The following is a 19,893-nucleotide window of genomic DNA, read 5'->3' on the forward strand; positions in this document are numbered from 1 at the left end:
CACATCAGGGACCTGAGCCCGGATCACAAAAGTTGACCCCAAAGCAACGAGGACAAAATAAAATAGGCTAATTATATTTGTGTTAAATGTGCGGTGAAGGGAGGATGCTGGTTAGTGTAGGCGGAGCATTTGGGCCTGCTCACTACGCACACACAAATCTACGCACTACGCACACACTAGGGTCGGGACACATCAGGCCGATCAGTCTGTTGGAACTCTTGAAGTAACTTACATTTACTAAAGTACTGTACTGAAGTTTTCCCATTGTATGCTACTTCTAGGCCAGTGGGGTACCTTTTACTCTACCACACGTAATGGATATATTTCATTTCTCTTGCTGCTTTAGATTATTATTATAAAATTGGCCATTCTGCATAATGCATAGGTTTACTTTTGGTAATCTGACTGTAGTAAGATTTTTGATTCAGGACTCGGAGTATTTCATAGTGTCTTACTGTACTGCTAGGTCTACTTGAGCTGAGTACTTGTCGGCTTTTCATAACTTTGGGCCTTTGTAGTTGAGAATGTTAACGCTACAAACCAAAAAGCAGAATAAAGTATAATAAAAACACACACACACACACACAAGATTTCACATTTTATTGATTCTATTTTACAGACAAGCTTTTCATAAAAGCAAAACCACTTGGCTTGCAAGGCATGCATGAATATATTTTTATATATACACATATGTTTCTCAGCTCTTGGAGCTCCCTCTGTGTGGACTAGCAGCGTTTTAAGAGCAGTTAACAGTTGACACAGAGCAGCTCAAACCTTCATATTTAAGTGCCGCACATTTTATGGCTCATTTAGTTTTAAAGTAAAATAATACTTCACTCTTCCAGAAGCAGGCAATTTTTCTTAAAATTTCCACAGAGTTGTTTCACCTTCTTTTTAAAGACCCGGAAGTAGTCAGATACATTTCAGAGTTATTAAACACAGTAAATTGTTAATATTTCGTCTCGCGTTTGCTTCAAACGTGATCCATAAGCTCAATACTGGCCAGTCTATCTATTTTTGCCTTTACAGTGACTTCAAACCCAAGCACGTACAAATGATCCCCAAATTAAAAGTAAACATGACATTGGAAATATAAGACATTAATACCGTAGAGAAGAAATAACTGTAAAAAACAAAACAAAAACAAAAAACACTGAATTATGGGTTTGACACTGAAAATAGATCTCAAATTTATTGACTTAATTCTTATTCAAATTCTAATTATTCCCATCTGAGACACGTGCCAGTTTGTGTATAAATATCCTTTCATATTTATTTCCCTCTGAGCTATAGAGTTTTATTAAATGTGAGGGAAAAAACAAAAAAAACACCCTGAAAACGAATGAGTCGTGATTAATGACGTTGCATTTTAAGCGGCACTTCTTCCAGTCCCGGGTGCACATGCAGCAGGCCGATATATCAGAAACAGAGGTGCATCGGTGAGGAGGAATAAACAGAGACGTCTTTGAGGTGAATCCAAGCTGAAACGGCAGAACGTGTAAGGCAGAGATTCCCCTCAGTAGTACAACGGATATCCTGAGGAGAAGAAAAACAGGGTTCAGATACCGACGGTAACGGCATCATCTTCAAGGAGGACCCGTGACTCTCCGCTGTGTACCGTTTACCTGTTAGCTCGCTACTGGATGAGTCCTATTTCTGGATCGTGTTTGTCGTCCAGCTCCTCGTCAGAGTCTGAACACGAGAGAGAGAGAGAGAGAGAGAGAGAGAGAGAGAGAGAGAGAGAGAGAGAGAGAGAGAAACAAATCAGTGTTCAGAATCCAAATCGGGTCACGTACAAGGAGTTTGCTTTGGTGTTGTGGTTAGAGATGTTCTGATACCGGCTCCGATACTGCCTAAAACGCGTAACGTATACAGCTGTTATACATCATATCACATCCATACAGGGATAGTAGTATACAGCTGTTATATATCATATCACATCCATACAGAGATAGTAGTATACAGCTGTTATACATCATATCACATCCATACAGGGATAGTAGTATACAGCTGTTATACATCATATCACATCTATACAGGGATAGTAGTATACAGCTGTTATATATCATATCACATCCATACAGGGATAGTAGTATACAGCTGTTATACATCATATCACATCCATACAGGGATAGTAGTATACAGCTGTTATACATCATATCACATCTATACAGGGATAGTAGTATACAGCTGTTATACATCATATCACATCCATACAGGGATAGTAGTATACAGCTGTTATACATCATATCACATCTATACAGGGATAGTAGTATACAGCTGTTATACATCATATCACATCCATACAGGGATAGTAGTATACAGCTGTTATACATCATATCACATCCATACAGGGATAGTAGTATAGAACTGTTAAAATCATAATAAAATATAGGACACACTGGTGTTGGATCGGTACTCGGTATCGGCCGATGAAGAAGTTCAGGTATCGGAATCGGGAAGCAAAAAATGGTATCGGGCCATCTCTAGTAGTGGTGCTAGGATCGGGCATCGAGAACCGATTCCTACTTGGAATTGTTTCAAAAAATGACGATTCCAGTAGAATTGTTTACTTTATTGGAATCGTTTGGAGGATTTGGTTTCATATCCGATCATCGCTATCCTAATTTAACATGCGCATGTTTGGGTTTCCGTAGCGGCCAGGCGCTTGTTGTGTTGCAGCCTTGGAGCACAGGAAGCAGCTCTGGTGTGGCTTCATTTTACGTTGACAAAGCCTGGGAAAACTGAAACCCACCATTGAAATCAAAATAGGTGAAAACAAGCATGTGACCCTAGAAAAGGGTGACCTATTTTGGGGTTCATGTCGGTGTGAGTGAACAGACCTGCCACGGACTCTGGTGGGGAGTAGAACTGTCCGTCAGATAAAGGACCCGGTCCCAGGGGAGGAACTCGCTCCGTGGCGTCCATGATGGACTGATATCCTGAAACGCACCGAGGAGAGAAGAGCATGAAGAGCAGCTCCTCTAACAGCAGGAGAGAGTCAACAATGATATCACCATCTTATTAACCTGTGCCGTATTAACTCCTCCCTCATGACTGATGTAGCCTACTTCATCTTTTTATTACTGCGCGCTACAGCGTTGCGTGGTTGAGCGGTGCGAGAAGATGGCTCGGCTCCGTGCTGCTTGGCTGTGTTCCGATGCTCGCGTGGCTTCTTATGCTGAATGGGGATGCTGTTGATGTGTGACTGTGCTAATGTCTTGCTGCTTCCTGTAGCTCTGCATGGATAACTGAGAGAGCTTATTTGTTGCTCTAGCTGTCTGTGTGGTGTCTTGTAGACTTCGGTCTCTGTAGTTTAACCTGAACTGATGTCTTCCTGTTTCCCTGTTGCTCTGGTCTAAAACCATCTGGCCAAAAGGACTACAGTTGAAAATTAGCCGGCTGGCTAATACTGGCACATTCACAGAAATGTTCATTAATGTGTGTTGTCCTTTATAAAATAAAGAATAAGAGTGGCGCGATCACTTCCCGCTGCCTCAAGATAGCAATACGCCCAGAATGCACCTGAACACGCCTCCCTGTAAGACCAGCACGCCCATGGGCGCAGGTGCATATGTATTTAAACGACGCGGGCGCTGGACGGGACAATGACAACTGCGCCGGTCTTAAACTAGCAAAGACACTTGCGTTGGGTGCGAGACAGGGCCCGATGTGGACACAGTCTTCTGCAGAATTTTAAACTAATAAAAATAATGAAAAACCCAGAATGTTAACACATCTCCGACCCAAGCAGAAAAACAGTCCGCTAAATTATGCAGACTTTCATTCTGCATCACCGCTGAAAACTGCCAAAAGAAACAGTAGTAACAGCAGTAATAACAGTAATAACGACAGTAATAACAGCAGTAATAACAGTAATAACGACAGTAATAACAGTAGTAACAGCAGTAATGACAGTAGATTATTAGCGGAGAGAAGAGCTGCGTCACGGTGACTCACGGTTTTCGTCTTCGTTCTCCTGAGGCAGAACCTTGAAGTCGAGCAGCCATGTTTCTATCCAGGCCAACACGAAGGAGATGGTGGGCAGCAGGTACCCAAAGGCCCCCTGGGACAGCAGCTGCACACAGAGGAACAGGAAGAAGAAGAAGAAGAAGTAGTAGTTTACCTTTTAGTTTTCAGGACACTCCATTAGGTTGGGAACCGCTTTCATAACTTTTTTAGGCACCGACAGAATTGCCTCTCAATCAATCGTCATTCAATACCAAATTCTAATACCTAAGGAGTAAATCTTATCAGCGTCAGTGAGCCAAGCAGCTTAACAAACTGGGCTTTCACGTTTATTGGAATAATCATTTAATCACCTATATAACATATAAACCATGAAATATTTTATGTTTTATACGTTACACAGGTTATGCATCAACAACTAGTCATTCACAGACATACATACTCCAGTGTGTGTGTGTGTGTGTGTGTATGCATGTACTGTATGTACTGTATGCATGTTTGTGATAGTAATAGCAGCAGCATGGGGGTTGGCCCAAGCAAAATTTTCCACAATGTGGAACAATAACGTTGATCTTATCTTATCTTGATGCCATCGTTCTAAAAAACTACCTAGAAAGGTTTTTTTTTTTTTTTTTTTTTTTTTTTTTTTTTTTTAAATCATAGTTGGTCAGTCGACTCTTACCTTTGATAAAATGACTTTAACAATCAGGAAAGCACAGCTGGCTGCAGTGGTGATCTGTCCAACAGAGGAAACACGGAGTAGAGACACTCGTAGTGCAGAGGCGGTATCATCACGTTTTTATAAAATCACAATTAACATTATCCTTTCGTTTTTATGTACCATAAGAGAGAGGAAAGTATTATATGTCTAACTATAAAATCGAGGACACTCAAATTAGTACATATATTACATTTATTTCAATGAATGAATGATTGTAAGGCCCATGGAAAGTTTCCCCATGGGGACATCAAAGTACATCGTATCTCGATCTGAGACCTTAGACGGATAAAAGCACCAGTACACAGAAATACAGGAAACCCTGAACCCCTCATTTACATCCAGGTAATCAACAACAACAACAACAACAACAGTGTTGGTGTCTGACCTTTCACTGCATATAAACAAATACTGACCCCTCTTAAAAATTGTTTATCAATATAAAAAAGCTAATCTCATTTTCACCCAACAGCGCCCTCTGCTGGCACAAATAAAGAAATACTGTCATATCACAGTCTTCGAAAAACATATAGACAACTTACTGCGATGGCCCACCAGTGGCGAAGCTTACAGACGGCGTACGCCAGGATGAGAGTGGTGAACCTGAAAACAGCCAGCAGCTGAGGGAGGAAAGACGGGAGGAAGAAGTTCACGTTAAGGAATGAAAAATGGAAGCAATGACAGGAGGATAAATAACGCAAAAGAAATGGAGAATGTACGAAGGAAGAAAAGACAGGAAGGAAGAAAAGGGGATGATAAGAGAAAGAAAAATAAAAAGAAACAAAATAATGAATCTTAAATATGGTCTTTAAATAGAGCCCCCCAAAAGTACAGAATATTGCACATATTTATCAACATTATTATTATTTATTGACTAATTTATTTATTTCTCCTCCTCTCCTCACACTCCTGGTCACAGTTAAAGTGCTCATATTATGCTCATTTTCAGGTACATAATTGTATTTAGAGGTTGTACCAGAATAGGTTTACATGGTTTGATTTTCAAAAAACACCATATTTATGTTGTACTGCACATTGTTGCAGCTCCTCTTTTCACCCTGTGTGTTGAGCTCTCTGTTTTAGCTACAGAGTGAGACATCTCACTTCTGTTCCATCTTTGTAGGGAGTCGCACACGTAGCAGTAACTAGGTAAGGACTACTAGCCAGTCAGAAGCAGAGTATGAGGGCGTGCCATGCTAGCAGCTAGGCGAGCATTATAACGTGTGTTCCAAAGTGACCACGTTGGTCTCTGAAGTAAAGGCTGGACTACAATAGAGCTGTTTGGAGCAGTTGGTGAACAGTGTTTTCTGTTGGAGATGGTAAGTCCCTTTGGGGGGGGACTTTGGACTTTTTCACTTTGTAAACCTATAACGTGCACAAAAATATACATAACACAATAAAGGAAAGGGGAAAAGCCAAAAAGCATTATATGAGCACTTTAAAAGGGTTACTAACGATTTTTTCAACCCCGTTTCCCCATGCATTTGTGACAAGACCTCACGTCCTGAGATCAATAACGTTGTCAGACACTTTTAGTACCAATCTGAGCCTTTTAGTAGCAAAAATAAATAAATAAATAAAACACTTTTAGTGGACAAAAATCAAGGCTGCACTGGCTGTGGCCTTGACCAACTGCCACTTTGCTCGTTTGAAAGCCATGATGTCTGTCTCTCTCATGGGTGGGCCAAATTCTCTGGGCAGGCAAAGCAGAGAAAGGGGAGGTAACCTTGCTCCTTATGACCTCATAAGGAGAAGATTCCTGATTGGTCCATCTGAGCTTTCATTTTCTCAAAGGCAGAGCAGGATACCCAGGGCTCGGTTTACACCTATCACCATTTCTAGTCACTGGGGGACCACAGGCAGGCTGGGGGAACTCATATTAATGTTAAATGACAGTTTCATGCCATGGGACCTTTTAGAAAACACAAAAAAAACTAATTAAAATGTGAAGGAAAAGTAAGAACTTACAAAGATGTCGAAGAAGGAGGCGTGGTAGTCATAGTGCAGGACTTCTTTCTCCAGCTGCTGCTGAATGCCGCCGTTCACCTGTCAAACACAAACCCCCGATGAGAACGCCATTTGAAACAGATGAAAGTTTTAGCCTCTATTTAACATATGATGAGGCTAGAGACTCTTTAAGCTGTGTGTGTTGTCTTCCTGTCGACCATGCAACTTAAAACTTTTCTGGGTCCAAATTTTTTAATTAAAACTTGTTTTTTCATCGTCACTATAGCTTTGGTCACCTTTTTCTTTTTTTAGACTTTTGTCCCTGTTTGTCATTTTTTTCGATGTCTTTGTCGATTTCTTCTGCAACTCATTTGAAGTTTTTGTTTTTTAATCACACAGTTTAGAAGCCTTTTTGTCACTTTTTTTAATGTTCTTTTATCATTTTTTTTTCAAATGCTATAAATTGAATAAAACACCCAAATTCAATGAAAGTAGTGAGCTGATCAGTTATTTTACTTGTGAAGAGTGCTGTATGGACCTTTAAGTCAGACTCAGTGGGGAGTCAAACCAAAGCAGAGGGACAGACACAGAGCTGTAGCCGAGCCAAAGTAGAACCATTTTTAATTCATTAATTCATCGGTTATCAGGCAAAATAAAACGCTGATACAGATCATCTGAAACCCGATAATCTGATGGGGCCGATAATCGGTCTGTCCCTAGTTTTGGGCACCACTTACCAGCCAAATTCATGTTACCAAATTACTTTTCTCAGATCTAATGTTTGAAGTTGTAGGTGGACTTCTTTAGTTTTGTCTTTTTTTTTGAGTGTTGTTTATTTACTATCTGCTTTATTTTTCCCCCCCAACGTTTTAGACACAGAGTTATGGTCCATAATGATGTGAAATTAACATTAACATAAGTAACATTCTCTTGATGGAGGACCCCTAAACCCCTACTCAAATGTGTGCACCTGAGGCTATGTTTAGACGGAAAAGATCTCAAAAGAAAATGCAAAAGTGGCGTTGCGTTCTCACTTTTTATTCCGCGTTTAGACGAGCATTTTGGGGAAATCTGCGTGCATATGGTGACCCAAAAATGTGTGAAATTCGATGTGGCATGCAAACCAGGCGGCTAGGTGGTAGTGTAAAGCACTGCCGCACAACACCACCAAGTCTGCGCGCTTGCGTAGAACCTTCCCTTTACTTCTCTCCCTGGTAGCGCGAAACCAAAACATGGCGAAGCAAATAATATATATATATATATATATATATATATATATATATATATATATATATATATATATATATATATATATATCCTGTATATCATTCTGTACATTACTCTGCACTTTTTGCACTTCTGGTCACATGCTGAACTCCTTCTCTTCTTCTCTTAGTACCTGCACTCTGTGCAATGGCAGTAAAGTTGAATCTAGTCTGATAACTCGATTACTTGTGGTCTTATGCACTATTTGCACTATATTTGTTGCCGATTGTTCCCAAACCTGACCCTGGTCAGAACAGAGTGACGTCACAACCAAACATCTCACAGAGCTCACATTTAGCGTCACAGGTAAGAGAGTAGGGCTGCACAATATATCGTTTTTTTTATCGTTATCACAATATCAACTGGCGCAATATACACATCGCAAAAAGCTGCAACATATCGCAAAAGACACTGTTAGTTGAATGAAAATATCAGTAGAAAATTACAGTTCAAAAAGATACGGTCATTCTTTTTTTAGTGGTTCCTTTTATATTCAATTCTATGTTAAATTTGTTCAATAAAATAATGTTGTATGTGATTTCCTTTTGTTTGTTTTAAATTCTACAAACAATTTGTTGTATTTTAGCAGAATACTGAAACTAGCAGAAATGCAGAACTGAGTACACTTTAATATCTGTTTATTTATCGCAAGAAATATTGTTATCGCGATATTCAACAACCTTATCGCAGATTTTCCTCATATGGTGCAGCCCTATGAGGCAGGAAACCATTTAGCATTCCACATTTGAGTTGCAGTCCAACAGGTTTAATAGTGTTTTGATAATGAAAGCTCCAGCATTTGGATTGTGAGCATAGTTACTGTTCAAAGTGAGTCATTGGTTGGAATGTTTCCAAATACAGCAACACAAAATGTACTGTATGTGCTACAGTATTCAAGGTTTACTTTAAACTGGAGCATTCTGGGAATGTGTGCCACAGTCAAATCACTTCCTCCTTCAGGGCAAAATGTTTATAACCTTGATCCACTGCTTGAGCAGTATCTGCCCTGTTTCTGTTCGGCCTCAACAAAGTTCAAACTAAAATGTTGGACCGTAAAGCTGTTACGGTGTGTACAGTTGTAGCTATATAACTTAAATTTGAGGGTGGCTTATCTGATAAAGTGCTACATAAAATACAATGACTCGTGATGAACAGGGTCAGCCCGATGCTTTTGACAATACATGAAAATGTTAATGTTTGGCTAATGTCTGTCTGACATTGTGTGTGCACAAGCCAATATGGTGGCACGCAAATTTCACATGTTCACAGACGATGTTAACACTGCCCTTTTTTAGAGCCTAGTGTACTCCACTCTATACAGCGGTGGTGCAGCTATAGTTAGGGAAACAAAGAGAAAGAATGTGAGTGATATGTTTGTGACTAGTAATGTTCCCACCATTCATGCTGTGTTGAGACAATTTATGTACAAATGTATTTGTCGCTTAACTTATTCCAAAAATATTATAATGGCTTTAACTGAGCCCACACAGAGTGACACAAGGCACACTTCTTGCTTTTGGAAGTGCTGTATGTGCTTTGATCTTATGAAATTTAATTCATACAACTTTTTTGTCTTTGTCTGTGTTGTTGTGTTACATATTTTTACACTGATATGGACCTGTGTGTCTGAAATTAAGCTGAACTGAATTGACAACTACTTTACAATTCTCTCTTGTTACAAGTCTCCCTACGGCCGAATTAAAAACCAAACTAGTTTCCCTTTGACATTGTGTTTTTGGCATAGTATTCTAAGTGTCTGTTTGGAAATGAAAGAGAATATTTAGCCTAAACACGGCCATTTCAAAACCATCCGACCATACACCCACCTGTAATTAAGTCTCTTAACATTGCCATCTCTGTCTAGGGGTTTTAAAAAAGCATAAAATCAAAATGGAAACTCTCATTACCGCTGAGCCAGGCATTCAGTGTGTGACACACATCCACAACGCAAACAGACGTCTTACATTGAGCTCTATGATCCAGAGCATCGTGATGAACAAGAGGTCAAAGGTGACGAAGAGGCAGAAGGTCCTCCTCACGTCCGAGATGCACTTCTTCTCCCCAGCTTCGTATGAATCCCCTCTCGCGCAGAAAGGCGTGCTGTTGTTGGACCCGGGCCCCCTGCCTGCCAGCCGCGAATCGGCGCTACTGCTGCATCGGCTTTCCATCTCTGGTCTCAACCCCCCACCGACACCCCCCCCGAGAAGAGCCAGCGCCGCCCTGCTGGTCAACAGAAGGTGCACTCAGCTGGAGTCACAGGTGGCGGGACATTGGAACAGGAAGCCAGGCCGGTTTTCTAGGATGTGGACTCACTCTTTAGAGGTTAACTTCATCACTGCATCTGCAGGAAGGAAGACAAAAAAGGTTAAAAAAAATATATGATTTCACAACAACAGATTTATCCACTTTACAGCAAGGTTTTATTTCCGGGATTGTTCAGGTGCCGCCAGAAATTCCGCGGGATGTCCCTCTTTTCGGCCGGATGTCCGTCACCGTGTTGGCGTTCTAACCTCCGGTGGATTTCTGAGGACTACGGTTAACTGCTCCTCAGAGCTCTGCAGGGTAAATCCAGACAGCTAGCTAGACTATCTGTCCAATCCGAGTTTTCTCTTGCACGACTTAACTTTTGAAAATACACGTTCCACCAAAACAAGTTCCTTCCCGAGGCTATTTTGCAGAGGCACCGCAGCTCTGTCCGGAGCTTAGCGTCGCCAAAGACGATTTTGATTGGTTTAAAGAAATGCCAATAAACCATAGCACGTTTTCTCCTATCCCAGAATGCTGTGTGGACTAGCCAGACCCTTCCTCCGCAGCGTTGTGGAGGAAGGTCTAGCAATGCGAGAGTAGTGAAAAGCTGGTGAAGAGAGTCTAACATTTAGCTGCTAAAGAGCTATTGTAAAAGGAGAGTACGTATAAGTCTAGCGTCAGTTCAGCCAAATAGCAGAAAATATATTTTCCTCACCGCAGTTTTTAAAGGAAATAGTTCAAAGACTGACGTCTAAAGTCATAGTAAAGGTTTCTGGTTGAACAAGGAGCTGTGTCGTTTTGCGACTTTGTAGGCACCACAAACAAATTCCTTTTCAACTCCACTGTATGCGGCTGCATGCAGATATCTCAGACATCTAAAAGCCTAGACCAGTGGTTCCCAACCTGGGGTCCGGGCACCCCTCAGGGGGTCGGCAAAGATCACAGGGGTGCAAGTCTTGATCTGGTTTGAGGTTGAGGTAAAATAAAAAAAATATTTGCACGTTAAACAAATTATGATAATACACTAGAATATATAATCTGTATAAAAAATCTGTATAAAAACTATTTATTTTTGTTCTCGCTTAAAATTGTAGGCAGGCTACAGCTTTTTTTTTTTTCCAGGAAAAAAGGTTGGGAACCACTGGCCTAGACAAAAGAAACCAAATGTATCAGCATAAATGGAAACCACTGGAGGAATTAGGGGGTTAAACACCGTGGCCATGAATCTGCTGCTCTAACAGTCTCCACCCTTCTGGTTTCAGTCTTTCCACCAGATGGTGAACCCGTCTGCAGAGATTTGCTCTCATTCAGACACAGGTAAAGTAAGGTCCAACAGTGACTACATTTACGTATGTAGCCGTGCAAAATACGATTTTTTTAAGTTTACCAGCGGCGGCGGACTTGATGAACCATGTAAACACAGCGTCCCTCTTTCATTCCTTCAACCAGCTTCTTGAAAAGGTCGGCGCATATCCAAAAACCTATTGATATACAAGTCTTTCATAATGTTTAATAGTAGCTGTGTTTGTCCTTCTTATCGGGTCTGCAGCCTTGCAAACTGTTGGCTGGTTGGTTTGTTTACATCAACTATGGATGTAACGGTATTAAAATGTAACCTCACGGTTATAGGGACCAAAATGATCACGTTTTCGGTATTATTGTGGCATTTTTATAAGTGTGTTCAATATGTTCAGAAAGCACTGAGAGGCCTACACAAGCTGAAATCATTTTAAAAAGGGTAACAAAAATATAGGCAATAGGCCGACAAATGTCCTGAGTGCTGTCATCTCCTAGCCTCGTGACCATCCTGATCTGGCGAGCTCCATTTTTGTACTCGCAGATCAGTCTGGCATCTTGAAATAGAGACAATTTGGAGCCGTTCGCCAAACGACCGACCAATCAGCGTTGGTTTTGAGGCGGGTTTAGGCTTGACGCAACAAGAAGCGACTGTTCAGTCTAAACTGGCGGCTTCCACGGATGAGATGAGCGTAGTGATCGCAACAAGTTTTATCCGAATTAGAAAGTATTCCTTCATTGAAAGAAGAGCAAAAAAAAAAAAAAATGGCACTGGAGGCTTTTCTCGGATGAAAAGATGTTTTATGCTCTTCTCCCGACTGGTTTTGGCAAGAGTTTGATCCGATTGGTTGATTTGGCCCGTCTATCACCAACTATAGGTGGTGATAGACCGATGGTTTATCCAATCAGCTAACCAGGATTTTCGCACCGTCCCAAAAGTTCTCCGACGGAAAGTTCCCAGATGGATATGCTGAGCAAATGCGAAGCAATCCATCTGGAGGAGTCAGGTTAGTCATCTCCTCCTAGCGCCATGATTACAACTTCGCCCCTTGTAGGCTACGGTAATTGTTATCGTCAACATTTTTATTGTGGTTTAGCATTACACTGGTAATTGTTACATCCCTAACAGCAACGCACAGAGCTGACCGTAAACAGGCAAGAGGCCGTAAACTGCGTTAAAAACTCAGATTGAGACACATATTCCAAACGCGCTGTATCTGTGTCTAAAGAATGCCTCTAAAACCCAAATAATACCAGAACATCCCATACGTTTTAATCCGAAAATGCTATATTTGGAATATCCTACCAGAATAAGCCGTTTACATGACCTGTATCAAATTCTGAATGTCATATTCAGTGGAACATTGGTGTGCTGTGCAAAACATACTCACTGATGTTTCTTTTAATGTTGGTGTCTAACCGGAAAAACAGAGGTGTTACATGATCTGAATAACAGAGTTTCTATTGGTCTGGATGCTATGACCTTTGGCCTTAACCTCCATAACACTTGTCTTTGTTATAGGAAGTGAAACTAGTTGCTCTTTTGCACTAACTGTAAGTCACACATGCAGTTTGGTTTCAGCGTTATTAGCTGGCTGTGTGGTTGGCTGCACGTGATCTCATGGTTTTCTTGTATATTGTGCATTATACTCTAGTAGAAAATCCGCTTCATCTCAGAATTACTTTGCATAGGTTTTCAGAACTACGTGACCATAAATCCATTGCAATAACTCTGTAAGAAGAAGTAATTATTAGAAAAAATTTACATTTCCAACTTGACAGCACACAGATTATCCAGCTGAACACCTAAGCGTAGGACTGCATTTTGTAAATGATTAGTAAACTGTCCCGAGGTTTACTGGACAGCGTCAATTTTTTTATCAAAATAGGAAGGCCGACAAATAGCCAACACGCTGTAACACACGTCAAAACAAATACTGTAATTTCCCCTGAAAGTATAACTAGCTTCGTCTTCACATTCCTTTTATACTTTTTGTTTATCCTGATTAAACCATTTCCTTTTTTGAGGGTTTCTATGACTCCCCACCCCCCCCAAAGAGAATCTGTATTTCACAATACAGGTATTACTCAAGCTTTTATTTTCTCAGGATATCTCACGCAAAAGAGACAACATACACAGATGTATACAACAAGAAAGTATCCCAAGCAGTGTTTCCTCTGTTGATTTGACCATGGCGGCCCCCCACTGCAACATTTCTGCCCCCCACGGTATCAGAAACAGGGTTGCATTGTTAGAGTGCATGTCGGAGAACGTTTGTATTTTAGGTGCATTACTAACATGCTGAAGTAGTTACACTGCATTAAGATAATGTAATTAATAGTGGGTTTATTGTTATTTGCTACAGAATGCTTAGCCTATATGTAAAGATCAAAGGTGGCCTATATAGTAACTCAAAAATACAGTTCAATCACAACTGAAAATATGCCTCATTGTGTGTGTGAATAGAGGTGAATAAATATATTAGTTTGTGTTGCAGCAAAGTGTCAGTTCTGTTTCATGGGGGCTAAAAAAAATCCTAAAGGAAACACGGCCCGACATTATTCAAATGTGCGCACGCACACACACAGCTCTTTTGCCTTTTGTCAAGAATGAGTCATTTATACACTGGTCCATTATTCTCAGTATGCACGTGGTCAAAAGTTCTCCACACCTCAGACTTTGTTTTCTTTGCTGGTGCAACAAAACGTAATCGCCAGAGGCCAACCTCAACATGCAAAAGATTACAAATAATATTACGGTGCAAATCCGTCATCATAATAACGATGTGCCAATTTCCAAACGCGCCTGGCTTTTAAAGGGAACGGGAGAGGACCCTCATACAGGGCCCAACATCGATCACAACAGAAGCAGAACAAAATCCCCAAACCTTCACAATAAAACGTCCTCTTTATAGCTACATAAGAACTCCTTTGGACTTATTTGGGGCACACAAAAGGTGAAATAACTTTATATTGTTAAACTTAAATCTTAGTCGCCTGCTGGTCACAGGACTTGTACGGATTAGTGACCAACACTGAAACATTTGTGAAACCGTTTCCCCAGCGTAATCGTCCATCTGCAGATGAATGCAGCCATGCAGAAGAAACCCTGTAAACACCATGCGCTTATTTAAAAGCGAAGCATATTTGAGGATATTACGGTGACACCAGAGCTGTGACTATCAGTTTCTAAGCATGACTAATGACTACCTGCTCTTTCTTTATAAAAAGATTATCATGATAACACGATTGAATAAAATCCAATTAATTAGATTTGGGTTCTTGAAGCTGTATTAATTGATTCGGAGTCAGCTTTGGCCACTTAATTTACAAGGAAGAGGAACTCGTCAAGCTGACGTTTGACTGACAATTAACACAGAAAGGAACTAACTTGTGTCCACATGATAGTGCATGTAAACATTAGGGGTGTCACGATTCTCAAAATCCTGGACTCTATTCAATTTCCAATGCTAAGTTCACGGTTCGATTTTTACATTTATTAAAGTGCCCATATTATGGAGAAATCATGGTCTACTGCATCTGCAGTCGCCATGCTATCTTTTGACTGGCTGTAGTTAAATTAGAGGCGTTTGACTCACAGCACTTCAACACGTGTGTGTGTGTGTGTGTGTGTGTTTTTTCCCGCTTGACAAGTCGACCGGACGTGACACGGGGGCGTGGCAGCATTGACGATTCCATTTTTTAATTCAAAGTTTGAGATTGTGACTTAATTTTGGTCGATTTTAAATTAATATCAAAATCGTGACACCTTTAGTAAACATACTCACTGTCACCTTCAGTGTTTTGGATTTCACCAATCCTAACATGATACATATTGTCTGGCTCTCAAGGCCCAATAATATCCAAACCGTGAATTATACTGCACTTAACCCTTGTGTTGTCCTCGGGTCAAATTTAACCCATTTACAAAAGTTTTTTTATATTAGAAATATGAGTTTCTTACAACCAAATTGCCCCAAAATAACTTGGATGCATGCATGTTATTTGCAGGTAAAATGAATGATTACTTCCATTGAATTTGGGGTGTTTTATTCAATGTCATAGCATTTGAAAGAAAGTGTTTAAATGGTTTTAAAAACAGCATCCTGACTAAACTTTGACATAAACCAGTCTGTGATTCACTCAACATCCTCTGATCTTAAGTATTAGTCAAAATACTTCATAATTTCTGCTTTTTTTCAAACTCAAAAATTAGGGTTTTGTCATTTAAATTACATTTATTGACCATGTATTTAAAAAAAAAAAAAAAAAAAACATTGAAAAGGAGGGACAAAAACGTTATCAAACGACAAAAAAAGTATCAAATGAAAGCGACAAAAATGTCAAAAAAAAGAGACTATTTTCAATTTTGTTTCCCCGGAAGGACAACAAGTTCACGGCCGACGGGAAGACAACACAAGGGTTTAAAAAAAAATATATATATAAATATATATTATATAAATATATATATATATATATATATATATATATATATATATATATATATATATATATATATATATATATATATCTTGTAAAACTGGATGTACAGGCTGTACACTGACGGATTTGTACACTTCTCTTCTGACTACACCTCAAACATATGGCTCTTTGTAGTTTTGCTTATTTGAAGCTAGGGCTGCTCGATTATGGAAAAAAACCTCACGAATATTTCGGTCAATATTAAAATCACGATAACTTGACAAGATTACTCGTTAACTTCTGGAAAGATGTCGCAATTAATGAACTTAAAAACAGTGGAAAAAGTTCAATAAAGCAACAGTAAAAAATAAAAAAATAAAAATAAAAAAACACTGAAATTTGCCTCAATATTTTTCCTATTTAAACTTTATTTTTTCATTCAGAACACAAGAGAAATAAGAGTTTACTTGCAAAACGCAATGAGTTAAATAATTGTTTTTCTCGATTATTCTGTTTTGTGATCATTGGGAGCAGAAATCATAATCACGATTACATTTCGATTAATTGCACAGCCCTATTTGAAGCTAATGTTCTTGCACTTACTACTTGTTTTCTGGAGTTTGCACCTTCAGGGTTGAAAGCACTTAATTGTGGAAGTCGCTTTGGATAAAAGCCTCAGCTAAATGATATGTAATGTAAAAGTTAAAGTAGCAATACCACAGTGTAAAAAGAATCTGTTACAAGTATAAATTCATTACTGAAAAATACTTCACACATTCATTACATGAGACAGGCGTGTCGGAGAGAGACGAGTAGTTCAAAAGTTGCAAAGAAACTCCCTCACACTGTCTAACTTACAAAGATAAATTTCATAACGGGCAAAATTTGGATGAAAGAAGTGTTCTAGTATCGAAGCGCTGCAACTTGCCAGCCAAACATATTTAACTTTGCAAGTTAGACAGTGAGCGGGAGTTAAAGTTCAAAATCTTACTTAAGTTAAAGCACACAAGGACATTTTATTTTCCCCCTCTGATTTCAAAACTGCTGTTTTTGCTCTCAACAGCTGCGTCTTTTCTAAACTTTGAAGATCTGCCGTTTGACCCTGTAACATGTTCCGCTCGGCGGTTTGTTTCGTTGCTGATCTTTTTGCTTCTGTGCCGTGTCTTGTCATGCGCTTGTGTCTTTCTTTCTTGTTTACTTGGGTTTTAAAAATTCTTTTTAGTATCGAGGACAGTTGGGACTACAGATGAAAAATAGTCTTTTGGCTAATTCTGGCATTTTTATCCCATGTAAAATCATGTGTTTTATTCATCTGGACTGCCCCCTTCTTAAATAAACAGAACTGAATGGGATTTGTGTGTTGAATTAGTCATCTGAATCTACCAAAGTAACTACAGCTGTCAAGTAGCCTTAATGTAGTGGAGTGAAAAGTACAACATTTGCCTCTGAGATGTGGTGGAGTAGAAAGTAGAGCTAGTAGCATAGAATGGAAATACTCAAGTACAAGTTTCTTCAAAATTGTACTCAAATACAGCACTTGAGAGTAAATGTACTTCCATGTTACTTTCCACCACTGGTTCAGCAAACGATGATGACATCACACGGAGGGTGACCTAGCTACAAATTAAAAGCTGCGCTGCATGACGCTTTCCCCTGTATCACAATGATAACTTGACATTTTCGGATTTCTTTAAAAACACAAGCAGGAAACGTGCACGATGAAACAGCTGAGGCGGAGAGGAGGCCGACAACAAAAACAACAACAACAGCAGCAGCAGCATTACGGACTCCTTAGCTTAACATTTGAGCTACTTAGCGTGACGTACAGGCAAATAACGACCAGAATATGAAAGGAAATAATGAAGGATGGCATAAAAGGAAACACATAACGATGCTGGAGCTGTCGTTCAATTATTATACCACAATAAAGAAGAGGCGTTGTTTACCAGCAGTTCATCATTAACAACTAAGCTAGCTAGTTAGCTGGAAGACGTGTATGAAAACCGTTTTTTTTTAAAGTCTACATTAGGGTACTTACCTTTTCAAACTAATTAGCTCCTTGGAGAGTTAATAATTTGTCTGAACCACCGTTAGGAAAGTTTCAGTCGGCAGGTTTTAACTTCAACGCAGCAGACGAGTCATCCGTTTCTCTGTCGCCTGGCTCGGACAGGATGGAGGTAGCCCGGAAGGAAGAAGCGGACGCGAAGGATTCTGGGATATGAAGTCTGTAGCCGGAGCAATCGTTGACATGCGTCTTTCACTTAACGTAGCGCTCCCTGGTGGCTATTTTGGAGATCAGCAGCTGTTGGGGGATGATTGATTGATTGATTGATTGATAGATAGATGGATAGATAGATAGATAGATAGATAGATAGATAGATAGATAGATAGATAGATAGATACTTTAATCATCCCGAAGGAAATTGTAGGCATCCAGTAGCTTAGCCAAACATAACAAAGCAAACACACATATATATCACATACATAAAAATCATTCACAGAAATTTAAATAGTCAACAATTTGTGAAGTGAAGTTAATTTATTTTCGTCCCAATTTCCACTTTTTCGAACATATTTTTTATTAATTAAACGAATGTAAAATAATCAGACAATCAACACTGGTACAAAAAAACATACCAAAGGAATGATATAGGCTAATAATAATAATTTGCATTTATTTATTTAACCAGGAGAGTCCCATTGAGATTAGAAATCTCTTATTAAAGGGAGACCTGACAGGCAGCAGCATAAATAAAACACGTAGCTACAGACAGGAAGCACAACAGGAGACAAAAATTAAAAGGAACAAAATATCAAAAATAGGTGTCAAACCGTGTAAAGCTAGTGTCGCTTTGCCAGACCTTCCTCTACAGCACTGCAGAGGAGGGTCTGGCTAGTCCACACTAGAGCTGTCAATCTTCCTCTATAATACCATTCGAATTTTTCTGGAAGGACTGATTGTCAATGCCACTACAACCATGCGGTTGTTGTTATACGTTCCGTCCACTAGAGGGACTTCTAACATCAGCCTGGCCTTGAGGGGACCTGCACGCAACTTTGTTTACATTCATTTTCCACCATGCACACTGCGACAAACACAAATCAACAGAGAACTCTGGAATGAAACAGTATCTAACAAGTGTAGCTAGTGAAGCGGCTCTGTTGTAGAGGCTAAAGGTGCTCGGTTAGCACAATGACATCATAGAATCTTAGAAAGCAGAGCCGAAACGATTTGTCATAAACTAAGTAAGTAACAAACAATGCTAACTACATTAATAACGAAGCCAAACCGTGCTGTCACTACTATTTTAGTGATTTATAAACAACCTGTTTCTTTCAGATTGTCATGTTACTGAGAATACATCTGTTAGAAGGTAATATATGAAGTCGAAACTAACTCTGACAGCTGTAGGGCAGATAACATTACCTTTAGCTATCTCTATAAAGCTCCCAGCTAAGCTAACGTTACTATAGGCTACCTCACGACGCAGTTAGAAAACAAGAACGAGCTAACTAATGTCAACATAAGCACTTTGGCTCAGTGGATGTCGATTTTAAAGCCAACCAGTACAATCGTCTTGGGCGGCGCTAGGCGCCAGATGGAGCCACGGTGCCGCTGCAAAATAGCCTCGGGAAGGAACGTTTACATTCAAAGGTTGTTTTAGTCGTGCAACAGAAAACTCAGATTGGACAGATAGTCTAGCTAGCTGTCTGAATTTACCCTGCAGAGATCTGAGGAGCAGCTAACCATAGTCCTCACAAATCCACCGGAGGTTGGAACTTTTAGAAAACACGGTTTTTGGACCAACTCTGGGAGCCAGTCAGTCTGACTGCCTTTTCTGCCAAAGGTTGGCCGTCTGGTTGGTGTGTCAGAGCCTTTAATGTCCCTGTCCAGGATGGAGAATGTCCTTGTTGGTGTCAGGAATGTCCAATTGTCTTTCAAAACAACAGTAGAACTCATTCAGGTTATTGCACAAGTCGTTATAGTGGAGTGGGCAGTTTTAGGATTGCCGTTGGTGACCTCTCTG

General features: G+C 39.9%; 1 protein-coding gene across 1 annotated transcript; it reads right to left on the bottom strand.

Annotated features, from left to right (window-relative positions):
• Positions 1 to 585: 585 nt before the first annotated feature.
• Positions 586 to 18,083, bottom strand: stard3nl (STARD3 N-terminal like). Its single transcript, XM_028593245.1, has 9 exons — positions 17,904 to 18,083; positions 9,865 to 10,241; positions 6,656 to 6,733; positions 5,230 to 5,307; positions 4,652 to 4,705; positions 3,961 to 4,078; positions 2,844 to 2,942; positions 1,626 to 1,692; positions 586 to 1,536 (listed from the first exon to the last, which is right to left on the bottom strand). Exons 2-8 carry the CDS (start codon positions 10,066 to 10,068, stop codon positions 1,637 to 1,639), a joined length of 687 nt encoding a protein of 228 aa, XP_028449046.1. The 5' UTR covers positions 10,069 to 10,241; positions 17,904 to 18,083; the 3' UTR covers positions 586 to 1,536; positions 1,626 to 1,636.
• Between the last annotated feature and the right edge of the window lie 1,810 nt (positions 18,084 to 19,893).

This window comes from Perca flavescens, chromosome 12, assembly GCF_004354835.1.
Source record: "Perca flavescens isolate YP-PL-M2 chromosome 12, PFLA_1.0, whole genome shotgun sequence".
Classification (NCBI taxonomy): domain Eukaryota; kingdom Metazoa; phylum Chordata; class Actinopteri; order Perciformes; family Percidae; genus Perca; species Perca flavescens.

Bases quoted from the DNA above. Each gene is read 5' to 3' on its own strand.
- stard3nl (XM_028593245.1), bottom strand. From the start codon at position 10,068: ATGGAAAGCCGATGCAGCAGTAGCGCCGATTCGCGGCTGGCAGGCAGG. The intron at 4,706-5,229 runs GTAAGTTGTCTA...TCTGTTGGACAG, and splicing joins GCCACTGGTGGGCCATCGCA to ATCACCACTGCAGCCAGCTG. The intron at 4,079-4,651 runs GTAAGAGTCGAC...CTCTGTGTGCAG, and splicing joins TTAAAGTCATTTTATCAAAG to CTGCTGTCCCAGGGGGCCTT.